This window comes from Lytechinus variegatus, chromosome 19, assembly GCF_018143015.1.
Source record: "Lytechinus variegatus isolate NC3 chromosome 19, Lvar_3.0, whole genome shotgun sequence".
In the NCBI taxonomy this organism is placed as follows: Eukaryota; Metazoa; Echinodermata; class Echinoidea; order Temnopleuroida; family Toxopneustidae; genus Lytechinus; species Lytechinus variegatus.
In genome coordinates, this window is record NC_054758.1 from 12,362,741 (window position 1) to 12,375,607 (window position 12,867).

The window sequence follows — 12,867 nt, forward strand, 5'->3', positions numbered from 1 at the left end:
TGGAGAATTAATACAAGAAACCAGCATAAGCAAAAACCTTGGACATGCCGCTAAACCCAATGGCCCGTATTCTAAAGCCGGGTTTCATTTAAACTCCAGTTTTAAGTTGTGGTTTAACTATGGAAATCAAGTTGTTACATAAATCTATAACAGTAAAGGTTCAATGTATCAGCTCATTTGACTCCCAAAACATTATTAGCTGCCTGGGAAGGATAAGTATGACAGTTGTCTTCACCATTAAAGAATTAGTAAAGAGCACAGTAAACATGAGAAGCATTCACTGTAAACAAAATTTTGAAACGTTTGGCTTCCCATAATTTTAGCACGAGTTAGACCATGATCTGTTAAACCTGACTTCAGAATATGGGTCAATGGGTGGTATCCTGATAATTAGACCTAGATTTAACCCCGTCTTAATTATAATTTTACGCCTCACTTCTACGAAATGCTGGACTCCATGATATTTTCCCCATTTTCATGGTAATCATCATGTATCGATTGATTCATTAAAATTCATAAATATTTGTGAACATTTTCCTATTCTTTCTATTTCACGTCTTCATCATTTTTTGACAACTATTTTGCAGCAGGACAAACAAACTATCATTTTGGTGAACGAATTGACAAATGGCACTCCATAAAATTGTAGTCTAAGTTAACCCAGGTTTAACTAAACCATAGCGATCGAAATACCACCCAATGCGGTAAAATACCCCATTCAAAAAATGGCCTGCTAGAAAATCAGTCGTTTTCAAATCAACTTGTTGGCCAGCCTGAGGGTCAAGCCAAGGCTCAAACCAATTATCCCTGGGCTTTTTCAGATCAGATCAGGGGCCCAGTTCATAAACAGTTACAACTGTTGTAACTTTGCCATCATGGTACCATGGCAACGGGGCTCAGCAGCCAATCAAAATCAAGGTTACCATCATGGCACATGTAGTTGCCATGATGGCAAAGTTACAACAGTGGTAACTTTTTATGAAACAGGCCCTGGGCTGTGAAATGTTTGATCAATGCAAATTTTGCCTGGATGTGAAGACACCTGTCAAGGTTCCCACTATGCAGGGTTTCTTCTGATGAAAATCATTTTGTATTTCGTTACCAAATTATGCAAAATGAGATTCAAGTATTCCTAATTTCATTATAATCTTGTTAATATTATTTTGTTATTGTTATCTAAGAGCATGAAAAATATCTCTTCCTCTACAATCTAAAGCCGTAAAAACGCACCTGGAAGAGGCTATCTTCCTCCACACCAAATGATCCAATCTTGAAGGTGATGTCGTTGGCAATGACGACCACGTCACGACCCTTAGGGTATTCCGGGGTGAGGAATGTAAACTGCCATGCAACCATACCAATCTGAAAAGAAATAGATAAAGCACAGTTTCAAGAACACGTACATTCAGTTGTTGCTTGACCTTATCTTTCACAACTAAAAATTTTGCTCTCACTTAATTACAGATAACTTTTTTTTTAAATCATTATAATTCTGGAACATATTGAATATTCACCATTTACTTGAAAATTACAAAATTGATCTTTTAAATGCCAAATATTTTCATGCTGACTTCACAACATACATGTAGAAACCCACATATATATTAGGTGAAAAAATATATAAAAATGGAAAAAAAAAGGAAACAAGACTGCCAAAATTTCTGATTTATTGTATGACTGCTTAGTTCAAAACTCTAGGCTTTTGACACCTTCCTTACAGGTATGAATTCCAGGGAGGGGTTGAGGCCTGGGAGTTCCACATCATGAGGCTGCTGAAGAAAACATTGCACCATTGACTTTGTAAAAGTGGTGCAGTCCAAGGTCAGGGCCAGCCAAGGGAACATTTCATGAGAGGACTTGTCGGACATTTTATCTGACAGTCACCATAGTAACAGTGCTTCTCAGCCAATCACAATCAAGGAAAACTGTCCGATCTGGGGCCCGTTGCAGAAACAGTTGCAATCAATTGCAACTCTAAAAATCATATGCAACTTGACTTTCAACCAATCAACAGCGCGCATTTAGGACTTGCGATTGATTTTTTGACTTGCATTTAAACGCAACTCTTTCTGCAACGGACCCCTGGCAATATGTCGGATGAAAATGTTGATGAAACGCTCACCAGGTTCCCATCTTACAAAGACTTAAAACTGATCAAATCAATCACAACTATGGAAAGCGAGCAACGTCAACATCTAAAATTCAAGTTTGTTCAAAACATTTTCGACATATAAAGAATACTCCTAAACAGTATACATGTATCTATTGCTTTCTTGAAATTTGAGTGCTCTTTATCTTTTTGTTCACAAAGGAGATCGTGCAAATTTCTTGAAGAAAAATTATGACACTGAAGGATTTCCGATCAGGGGCCAGTTGTAGAAAGAGTTGCAATCAATCGCAACTCTAAAAATCATGTGCAACTTGATTTTCAACCAATCAACAGCGCGCATTTGGGACTTGCGATTGATTTTTTGACTTGCGTTTAAATGCAACTCTTTCTGCAACGGGCCCCAGTTGAGGTTGATTGGATTACTTGTAACTCTTTGTGAGACGGGGCACAGGATTCCATCCCTGTTCAAAGCCAAGTCAATTCCTAAATGTCGAGAATAGGGGGACAGGACTATTCTATCACTTACTGTGTTCTCTCCTGGTACTCTGTTCATGTGTTGAAGCTCATTGTTCCTGTCATGGACTAGCTCGTGTCCCGTCATCTGAAGATTGGAAGAAAGAAATAACAGAGAATAAGAAAACAGTAGACTCAGCCTACGTGTAAGCCGACCGTCAATAAGAAGAATAATCACCCAGTCGAGGCAATTCTTCAACCAGAAAAACAAACTTGTAAACATAATCTCCTCTAATCTCTCTTTGGATAAATATTACTTAATTAACTATGGAGATGACTCCTTTTCTTTTTCTTCATTTTATCCTCTTTTCTCGCTCTTACTCTTACTATGATTCTATTATTCCTCTATTATCTATTTTTTCTCTCTCACTTTCCTTATTCCTATGTTGCAATGTGTGTTTGTGGGTGTATGTGCTTTTATGGTGTGCAGGCCTTTAGCTAATACTTACGTTTTTAAACAAAGTTAATTTAATGTTATTTTTTGTATTTTATTGTATTTCTTATTTGTCATTTAGGGCCTCAAATATAAGCACAGGATGCTTTTTCAGAGGTCCTGGCTCATTCTTATGTATTTGTTTACTTTGTAACTTCTTGATTATTTTAATTTGCCAAATAAAATTGAATTGAATTGAATTGAAAAATGATTCACAAATAATGGACAGAATATCAGCAAAAAATAGAATATCTTACAATTTCTTCCGGAATCTCCACTTCAGGATGGCTCTTCTTGTGCTGCTCCCACAGAATGACTAGATTCTGTTGTAAGAATCAATACATAAAGGAAACATGGAAGGGAGTCAGCGAAATAAGTAAGGAAGAAATGGTAGAGCAAACAAAGAGCAGTGACATGAGTGTAATGACATGAAACATAGACAATGTATTCAAATAATGATGAATTAAGATATGGCAAATATTCAGTGTCTATTTGGTAAATGTAAATATATATGACCAGAAGATACATGTACGTTTAAAAAAGAATGTTTCAGTTTTGGGCCCATCATTCAATGATTTTCACATTAGTTTCTTTGATTTCAAGCTCAAGTTTAAAAATATATTTAAGTCTCCTTATAAATCACAGTTCAATTCCCTGCATCTCTGAATTTGTCATATCACGTTTATGGGATGTGCTGTACAGCACACTAAACAATAATGATAATAATAATAATAAAATCAAAATCGATATAGCACTTCAAACAGACAACGAGATAATGTGTTAAGTACATTGGCACTCAAGCATGACTTCTTGTCAGACATAAATTAATACCAGAAAATAGAATGCAAAGTTATGACATTTTGGAACTATGAATCATACCATCCAACAAATCATGAAACTACATGTAGAGTATGGATCTTAATATAAGATACCTTGAATGAAGCAAGGCCTAGTGTTCAATATCTGATAGCCAACTGAAACTAAATAGTTTTTTGACAGTTATAAGTGGCTTCAGTAGTTCAAAATGTCAGCAGTAAAATTTCATATGTGCAATGTAAGTAGTTAAAAATTTCTTATGTAATGGAACACCAAACTTGGTACATTGGGTGATTTCAAGTTCAGTATTGACCTTTTGGTGTTGGTGTTAAGTCAATTTTTACACGATTATAACACCAAACATAACATGAAGATGGTCCCGAAAAGTCACTCACTAGTTGTTTAGATGTCAATAATGTGATCTGGAACAGTTTTTCAAATTCTGAGTAAGCTTTGGAGCAAGGGGAAGGCAATCAAAATTTCAACCCCAACACCAAAGCCAACACAAGACTTGAAATCATTGTAAAACACCCTCAAATTGGTCTGGAGGTAGTGTATGTAATACCCTTTGGCCCGTATTGTGAAGTCAGGTTTAATTCAAACTCAGGTTTAAAGTTGTGGTTTAAGTATGGAAAGCCAAAAGTATCAAACTTTTTATTAAGTTGTATGTTTCTTATGTTTATTGTGCTCTTTACTGATTCATCGATGGTGAAGACAATCATTTATTTATACTTCCTACACAATTATAAATTGTTTGAGAGCTGAATTAGCTGAAGTTTGATGTCTCTATACTGTTAGTAATTATGTAACAATTGGCTGTCCATACTTAAACCACAACTTTAAACCCGAGTTTAAGTTAAACCCGACTTCAGAATACGGGCCTACCTGTCTAAACATCTCAGGGAAGTCATAGACGTAAGTCGTGCCCAGGCTCTGGGCCTGGTATCGCTTGAGTTGTAGATGATCCTTGGTCATGTAGGGGGCGTTGATCAAACGACCGTGGAGAACTCCTTTTCGCATGCCATACGACACAAACTTCACCTGCACAACAAAAGTCGATATTGGAATAAGGTCGAGGTCATCATGTCAAACCTTCGTTCGACAGCACACTCCTTTGTCAACCCCAATGTGCTGAGAAGAGTAGTTTGAGCATTTGAGAATTTTCATTTAGATTAAAGTGTTACTACAATAATTCAGGCTTGCTTGAAATCATATTCATTTCATTACCGCATGCTTTTCCTGGTGTAGCTAACACAGGTAACAATATATGGGACCACATGTTAAACGGACAGGCATTTTTCAGTATTTTCACTCTTCTTCATCTCCTCGTTAACTTGGTAATTTCACACTTTCCTGAAAAACTATTTGGCAAATATCAATTATTTATAGTTTAAGTAATTCTGTCTAAGCTTTGTTCAAATTTGTGAATATTCACTTTGCTGTTGTTACCAGAATTTGTTTCCTTTTCCTTTCAACACTTGAGAAAAAAGTCAACAGCGCTAATATTCATATTTATCTCATTAAACTCACCAAACCAGTAGAAGGATCTGTCTCCTCCAGGTAAGTACTGATGTCTAGACGATACCCTGATTCATTGGTCACAAAGATCCTTATTGGAAGTAGTGGACTGTGTGCATTCAACCTGTAACAAAAAATGATTTAAATTGCGATCATGAAAATACATTAAAAGCAAGAGCTGTAGACCATGCCCCACAGGAAAAATAAAATATTTGATTATACCCTGTTGTATTTTGTATACATATTGGAGAGTGTATTGCTGTAACCATGAATTCTATAGAGTTGTATGCAGCAGGAAAAACATTATTTTGTTACTGCTTTTGATCTAGATTTTACTTTTTCACTGATGTTTTATCCAAGTAACAGCTGCTACACGTGACATCACCACAGTTACATGTATCATCATAAAATCATCATCATCATCACCGTAAAAGCATCATGATCATTATGATCATTAACATCTTCATCACCATCATCACCACCACCATCATCATCATCATCATCATCATCACCACCACCACCACCACCATCATCATCATCATCAATTTCAATATTATCACATAACATACTTGACATTAAGCTTGAGTTCTGCCTGCAAGATGCGTAGCTTCCAAAGCCTGGATCCGTAGCGGCTGATCATGTTCCGTAAGCTATCTGTGGCCTTCAGCGGATCCATGTACACGGTGGGTACAAAGTTCAAGAAGATGTGATTGCAGTCTGTCCGTTTGGACTAAAATAAAAAAGGGTTGCAAAGAGGGATGCATTATTGCATTGGCTCAAAATTAAGTCTGAAGGCAAAAACAACTGCTATTCCATAGCAAAAGGAAGAAACATGGCAATGTTTCTGACCAATCAGAAGGCTACAAATTGAATGTGCAGTGAAAGGTAACAACTACATGCATACACCGTTTTGTAATTAGCTTTAATTATGATGGATAAAAAACAAGCTCCAGTTCATCAATAGCTCGAGGAGCCCTTTCACCCTTGGTATTCAGATACATGTACTAAATTTATATCTACAAGGGTGTTTGCGATGCACTTTGACCAATCAGAAGGCTGTAATCTAAATATTCAGCGAATAGTAACTACATGTACATGTATTATACACTGATTTATCATACAAACTTACATCGGGATGGGTGAAGGCAAGCTCAAGTTCATCCATAGCTTCGAGGAGCATCCTCTCGCCTTCGTTCTGGAGATACTCGAAGGATGCCTCCTTGGTTACCAGGTCAGAGTGACGGATGATGGCTCGCAGGAAGAAGCGGTAGTCGGTGACCTCTTGACCTTTCTCCACCTGTAAACATAGAGGAAATGATACATTTTTAGAAAGGTTTGCGATCCAGCATAAAAGTGATGAAGTATAGCAGCTTTCCAGTAAATATAGTCAAGAAAATAAGTGCATGTTGTTCTGCCTTTTTTCAGAAAGTCTAGCAAAGAACAGAACTCTGAGGATGCATGTAGATGTACCTGTGTTGAAAGGATTTTTCAATAACAGCAAAATATCAAAATATGAAGAACAAAATACATGTATTGCAAATGGAATGTTGATTTTATTTTGTGCTACATGTACAAAAGTATTTATCACAATTTTTCATTAAGTTTTTTATTGCTTTGGATGGCAACACTTCTGATTTTAAAAGAAATTTTCCGCAAATTTGATAATTTTCACAAAGCTGATTGAAAATATAAAACATGTAATATCATTTGTTGGTGATTAATTTTTCCAAATTCAAATAGCACTGCAAGCAAACCATCTACACTGTACATAATCAAATGTGAACCATGTACTGTGTGTGTCAATTTCATATGACATTCTCCCTCCCTACACCCTTCCCCCCCACCTCCACACACACACACACACACAAGAAAAAGATGTCTGATCATAGAAGATGTATTTTTGTTTTCTTTTCTCACACATGTTCATTCACTAAAGGCCACCGCATACCTTAAGACTGTTCGCGATCCGATTTTGGAACAAATCGCAGTTTGCTCAGTTTTGAAAATGTGAATGGAACATATCATTTTTTGAGGTTAAAATCAATTGAAAGAATACTAATATAACCATTTTGAAAGATTGCAAGCTTTTATTTTGAAGTAAAGGCCAAATTAGTTTCAAATCGTAGCCAATCGTTCGACTGCTATGACGTCATTACGACTAGATATTAAATTCGCTTTTATTCTAAGAAGGATGACAGCAAAGTCACAAATTTGAACATGGGTATTCATACCATGATTAAGAACATTAAGATATTCCAAGTCTCAATATTAGCATCAAATTCTACTACATTTTATTCTGAAATTGGGTCGCAGACCAATCGTAAGGTGTGCGGTCGCCTTAACATACAGTTGTGCTCAAAAGTTAGTGAACCTTGCCCCAAAATGCACTCCTTCATGCCGAGAGTTGAATGTAGACAACAACATCACAAGGTTCGGTGAGCCCAGAGAAACAAACTTCATTGAAAGTAATATTTCAGTCACCTGACTTCACAATTAATCATCTAAAACCTGGCAGAACTTGAACACTTCTAAATGTGTTCATTTTCTGATGGGGTTCACTAACTTTCGAGCACCATTGTTTATAAATTCCATTTTATACAAAGGATTCATACATGTATTCATGTGCTACAACACAGTTATCACACAGAAGTATAGAGTATATAACAGCATTATTAAGAAGTATGTGATGAGTCTCTGTTTAGAAATATAGAACAGAAATCCATAGAAAAGAAGAATAAGAACCTTCCCTTCAAAATACAAACAAGTGGATGTTACACCTACATGTATATGGAATAAGTTGTTAGTATTCCTTCAATCCCAACTCTCTAGGCTAGAAATAAATAATTTTCAACATGTATGTACATGTAAAATGAAATGTAATGCATAAATTAGTGCTACATCAATGGTTCCCAAGTGAGAGAGAAAAAAGTTAAAAGTGAGTAGAGAAATTTTACATTAATATGTAGAATAAATGGGACCCAAATAAAGAATTTTCTTAAACTATTAAATTCAATAATACACATTTGAATGGATATGAATAAGGACATCTTTAGCTCTTTAGAGAACTTTATACTAGTAGTACATTGCATCACTGGGGCACCTGGTGGGAGTTTCATAAAGCTGTTCGAAAGTTAAGAGCACCTTTAAGAATGACTGGTGATCCTTTATTGCAGTAAATGGTATACACCAAAATGTTCATTGGCGATTGTTTAGTGCATCAGAAAGTTTCACCCGCTCTTAACTTAAGAACAGCGCTTTGAAGCACCCTCTGAATATTAAGATATAATACAGAAGCCGACATGCATAGGTTTTCTATTTTGCAAGGTTTTATGTAAGTGAATGGTACATGTACCGGTAACTAGTCTTTTACATTTTCTCCTGGAAATCTAAGGTTTGTGACTTGCATTCATAAGAAAGAAAAGAAAAGTGATCATGAAATCTAAGCTAAAAAAAAACAATCACACTAAATACATGTATTGGCAACAAAGATATGTAGGACACTGTATTACCATTGAGAACAGACACTGGCCTGAGTTTGTAAATTTCTCGGTAATTCCATATTTTCTAACAGAATTATTTGGCACAATTTTTTTCCCTTGAATTGTATCCTTTTTTCATCACAATTCATACGTATTTTATTTTTTTCGTTCATTTGCCTTCAATTGATATACATGTACACATATGGACGTACAATTTATATACAAATACTGAGTGGTCCTGTTATTAGATGCTCTTCAAACTCATTCTATGATTGTTACAAGAGGTGGGTGTTTAATAAAGCTGTTTGTAAGTTATGAGCGACTAAACGATCGACTGGTGATCCTTTCTTGTGCTGCATGTACATGATATCCCTAAGTACTGTAGCTGCTTTAGCAGATAACAACATGTTCCGCCGTGCACATCTTTATGAACAGCATTATGAAACACCAACTGGGCATTTACGTTTAAAGAGAAGTTCACCCTCACGAAATGTTTGTTAGAAAAATAGCAGAAGAAATAATAAAAAATATTGGTCAAGTTTTGAGGAAAAACCATTTGTGATGTCATGTACATGTATGAGCAGCTGCTCCATTTGTTATGTAATATAAAATGCACAAATTTCATTATTTTATTCATGATGACTAAAATTGCTTTCTTTTTGAGCAGGTGTGAAATGCTTTCTCAGTTGATACACTAAAGGCACAATAAAACCCATTTCAATAAAAAAAAAGATATTATACTTTTTTAAATAAAGTTTTTGTGAGGGTGAAATTCCCTTCAAGAGTGTTGATCTGAAGTGTTAGTGGCAAAAAACTTTTTACCTGAGAAAACTCTGGTAAAAACTGAAAACTAAGGTTAGTATGATTTCTGCCATTGACTTTAACACAGGGCAAAAACTCGGATAAAAACAACCTGAGTTTTCTCAGGTAAAAAGTTTTATGCAACGGGCCCCTGAAGTGTTAGTGGCAAAAAAGATCAAACTGCAAATGTAATGTGACTATGAAGTGGCACACTTGAGTAAATATGTTGATTATATCAGGGGGGTATTTTACAAATAAATTTACATGTGGGTCAGGGGGCTTGAGCTTATGATCTGCACTGCCAGCATGGTAGTCTCGTACGACAGGAGTTTGGATGAACTGAAAAATAAAATTACATGCACATGCAAACAAGGGGATGGAAGTTGCAATTAAACTCAACTAAAAACAACAGGAATGCATTCGGGTAGGATAAAAACATCAATTTACTACTAACAATAAATAATAGTTTTTGTATAACGCATATCAATTCACAATGCCAATTCCTGTTAGCAATAATAATTTGAAATTACAAATATCATACACTTTAACAGTGTAATTTCAAATTCACTAAATCCCTAATCATCATCATCATCACCACCACCATCATAATCACCATCATCACCACCATTATCACCATCATGATCACCATCATCACCATCATCATCACCATCTTAATCACCAACATCATCATCATCAACTTCATCATAATCATAATCACCATCATCGTAGTCATCATCATCATCATCATCACCATCATAATCATCATCATCACCATCATAATCACCATCATCGTCGTCATCATCATCATCATCATCATCATCATCATCATCACCACCACCATCATCATCATCACACTTAAGAATTAGAGATACATGCAGCAATCTACCTGTTCTTTCAACTTGGCATGACCACAACAATACATGTACCTATACCATCAATCATAATAATCTTCATACCTTAGCCGAGCCTAGATAGAGATGCATGCGGTAGTTGGCTCTGTCCATGAGGTGTAGATCAAAGTTGCTCATTCTGTTGATCTCCAGCTGGAATGCTAAGGCTGGCTCCAGATGGCGATAGATACGGTCCTCATGGAACTGATAGATAAGACAGGAAAAATACGTTATCACAGATCCGATTGCATTCTTCAAAATGACAACATTAAAGAGAAATACCAGTGGTTGCAGTAAACACTGATTTCATGAGAAAGACTGTAAAACAAGGCTTAATTGTCAGTATATCATCGAGGATCTAGATCTGGTACATTTACATAAACTGAACTTTGTGAAATCTTGAAATCTACGCTGAAAAATGTTCACACTGGAGATCACCAACACAGATAAGCGCACGTGGGACAGTGTATGATTGTTGCTTTGAATGTCGGGCCCGACGCTTGACCCGAATCCTATGCTTATTTGCTGATTTCTCAGCAATTACACAATTTCTTCCAGAATCCTTTGGCACATAAGACTTTTATTTATACAAACAGACACTTTGATGGTCATTTCATTGGATTCTGTACAAACTCATTTTGATATTATTACCACAACTGGAATTTACCTTTAATACTTCTATAATAATTATTCAATATTTACATAGAACCTATGAAGAATTTTCTCCGAACTTCAAAATATAGAACCTACTGCATCTACCAGGGATTTTTTTTTTTCATTTTCGGGGGCTACTTTTCCCAACTTAATGCCTAAATCTGCAACATTGGATAAGCTTTAACGATGTGACAAATGGGGATTTCTAGTGCTTCCTTTTTTAGTTTTCAGGGCACTTTTATCATGGGGGGGGGGTTAATTTTCCTCCGCCCCCATGCAATTTTTTCCGCTATACACCTATATCTACTTCCAATCCAATCCATTGTGCATTTGGTACATCCCCTTGTCAGCTACAAAGGCTTTCACTAACATACACATAACTAGCTAAATCTGCTTAACCCTATCTAGGCCGGGGGGGCCCTCAACGAATCGCGCGATATTTTCGCCGTGCGAAATTTTTTGACCGCGCCGCTCGGTGAGTTTTTACTTTCAAGTCTTGCGCAACTTTTGAGACCAATTTTGCATCACCCGGGTATGTGGTTCCGAAATTACATAACATTATGTAAGTGCATGTCAGACCGAAAATTGCTCAAAAACGTGATTTTGTGTACAAAGTCAATGCAAATTGTGTTTTCAACCAAATTTCATAAATGTATGATTATTTTTAGTTTTGCTAGTCTAAATGTATTCTTTTTATGATCACAGAAGAGTCCCCAACAAATTTCATTGAAAAAACAATGAAAAACAAAAGGTCCAAAAAACAAAGAAATACATAAGAAATTGCAAAAAACAATATAATACATAAGAAAATGATTTGATATCACAATTTTTTTCATGTACTCTTGCTTAGGACACCACAAAGAGTTTCTATACCAAAAATTAGTACATTTGGAGCTTTATTTAGGGAGTTAGAGGAAAAAGTATGATTTCGCATACTAATTACGCATAAATTAGCATAATCACTTAATAGCGATTCGCATGAAATAAATTACTATACAATCTTGTAGATTATGTCCCAGGCAACCCGTGTGCCAATTTTCGGCGCGATTGCGCGGTCGACGGCCGAGATCCGGCCATAGGAACTCCCAAAATACCCCGGCCTAGATAGGGTTAACACACTCGTTTACAATTTACAGAAAGGGTAGTTCTTAGGTGTTCCTTTAGAGGAACTAAAAGAAGAGATCTCTCCACATCACTCCTTCAATTGTCCCTTTAAAAGTCAATTGAGTCGACCATTAAAGAATTTGTCTTATTTATAATTGAATGTACCTAACATTGTATACTGATCATTGATATGTACATGTATTGAAACTTACATCCAGTCTTGCCCGGTAGGTGAAGTACTTGGGGAACTCCCGTCTTTGGAAGATGACGAACGTGACTCGTCGGATGTCCCTGTCGAACAGCTTCTGCCTCTGCCGAGTGCGGAAAAAAAAACATGTTGGCAATTTTTTACTGAAGTTCTGAAGTGTGGATGAAATTTTCGATCATTTTGAGGAAGCTTTATAGTGAATGGAAAGGAAATCTAATCTGCATACAATACTTGCTGCTACATTGTATGAAGAGGAATCCTCTCGCAAGCTTCTGGGTTATTCAGGTAAAGAAGTTTATCTGAAAACCATGAATGCATTTCAATGCAAGTGAACTCTTATG

The 12,867-nt window shown here is 36.1% G+C and overlaps 1 protein-coding gene across 1 annotated transcript in view; it reads right to left on the bottom strand.

Moving 5' to 3' along the window:
- LOC121406051 (acetyl-CoA carboxylase-like) overlaps positions 1-12,867 on the bottom strand; it is a 69,407-nt gene that overhangs the window by 12,594 nt on the left and 43,946 nt on the right. Inside the window, exons 30-39 of the mRNA XM_041597059.1 lie at positions 12,531-12,629; positions 10,627-10,764; positions 9,935-10,009; positions 6,520-6,687; positions 5,960-6,120; positions 5,403-5,514; positions 4,758-4,913; positions 3,314-3,379; positions 2,637-2,711; positions 1,231-1,362 (exon numbers count right to left, since the gene is read on the bottom strand). Coding sequence (XP_041452993.1) covers positions 1,231-1,362; positions 2,637-2,711; positions 3,314-3,379; positions 4,758-4,913; positions 5,403-5,514; positions 5,960-6,120; positions 6,520-6,687; positions 9,935-10,009; positions 10,627-10,764; positions 12,531-12,629 — 1,182 coding nt within the window. The remainder of the gene's footprint in view (positions 1-1,230; positions 1,363-2,636; positions 2,712-3,313; positions 3,380-4,757; positions 4,914-5,402; positions 5,515-5,959; positions 6,121-6,519; positions 6,688-9,934; positions 10,010-10,626; positions 10,765-12,530; positions 12,630-12,867) is intronic.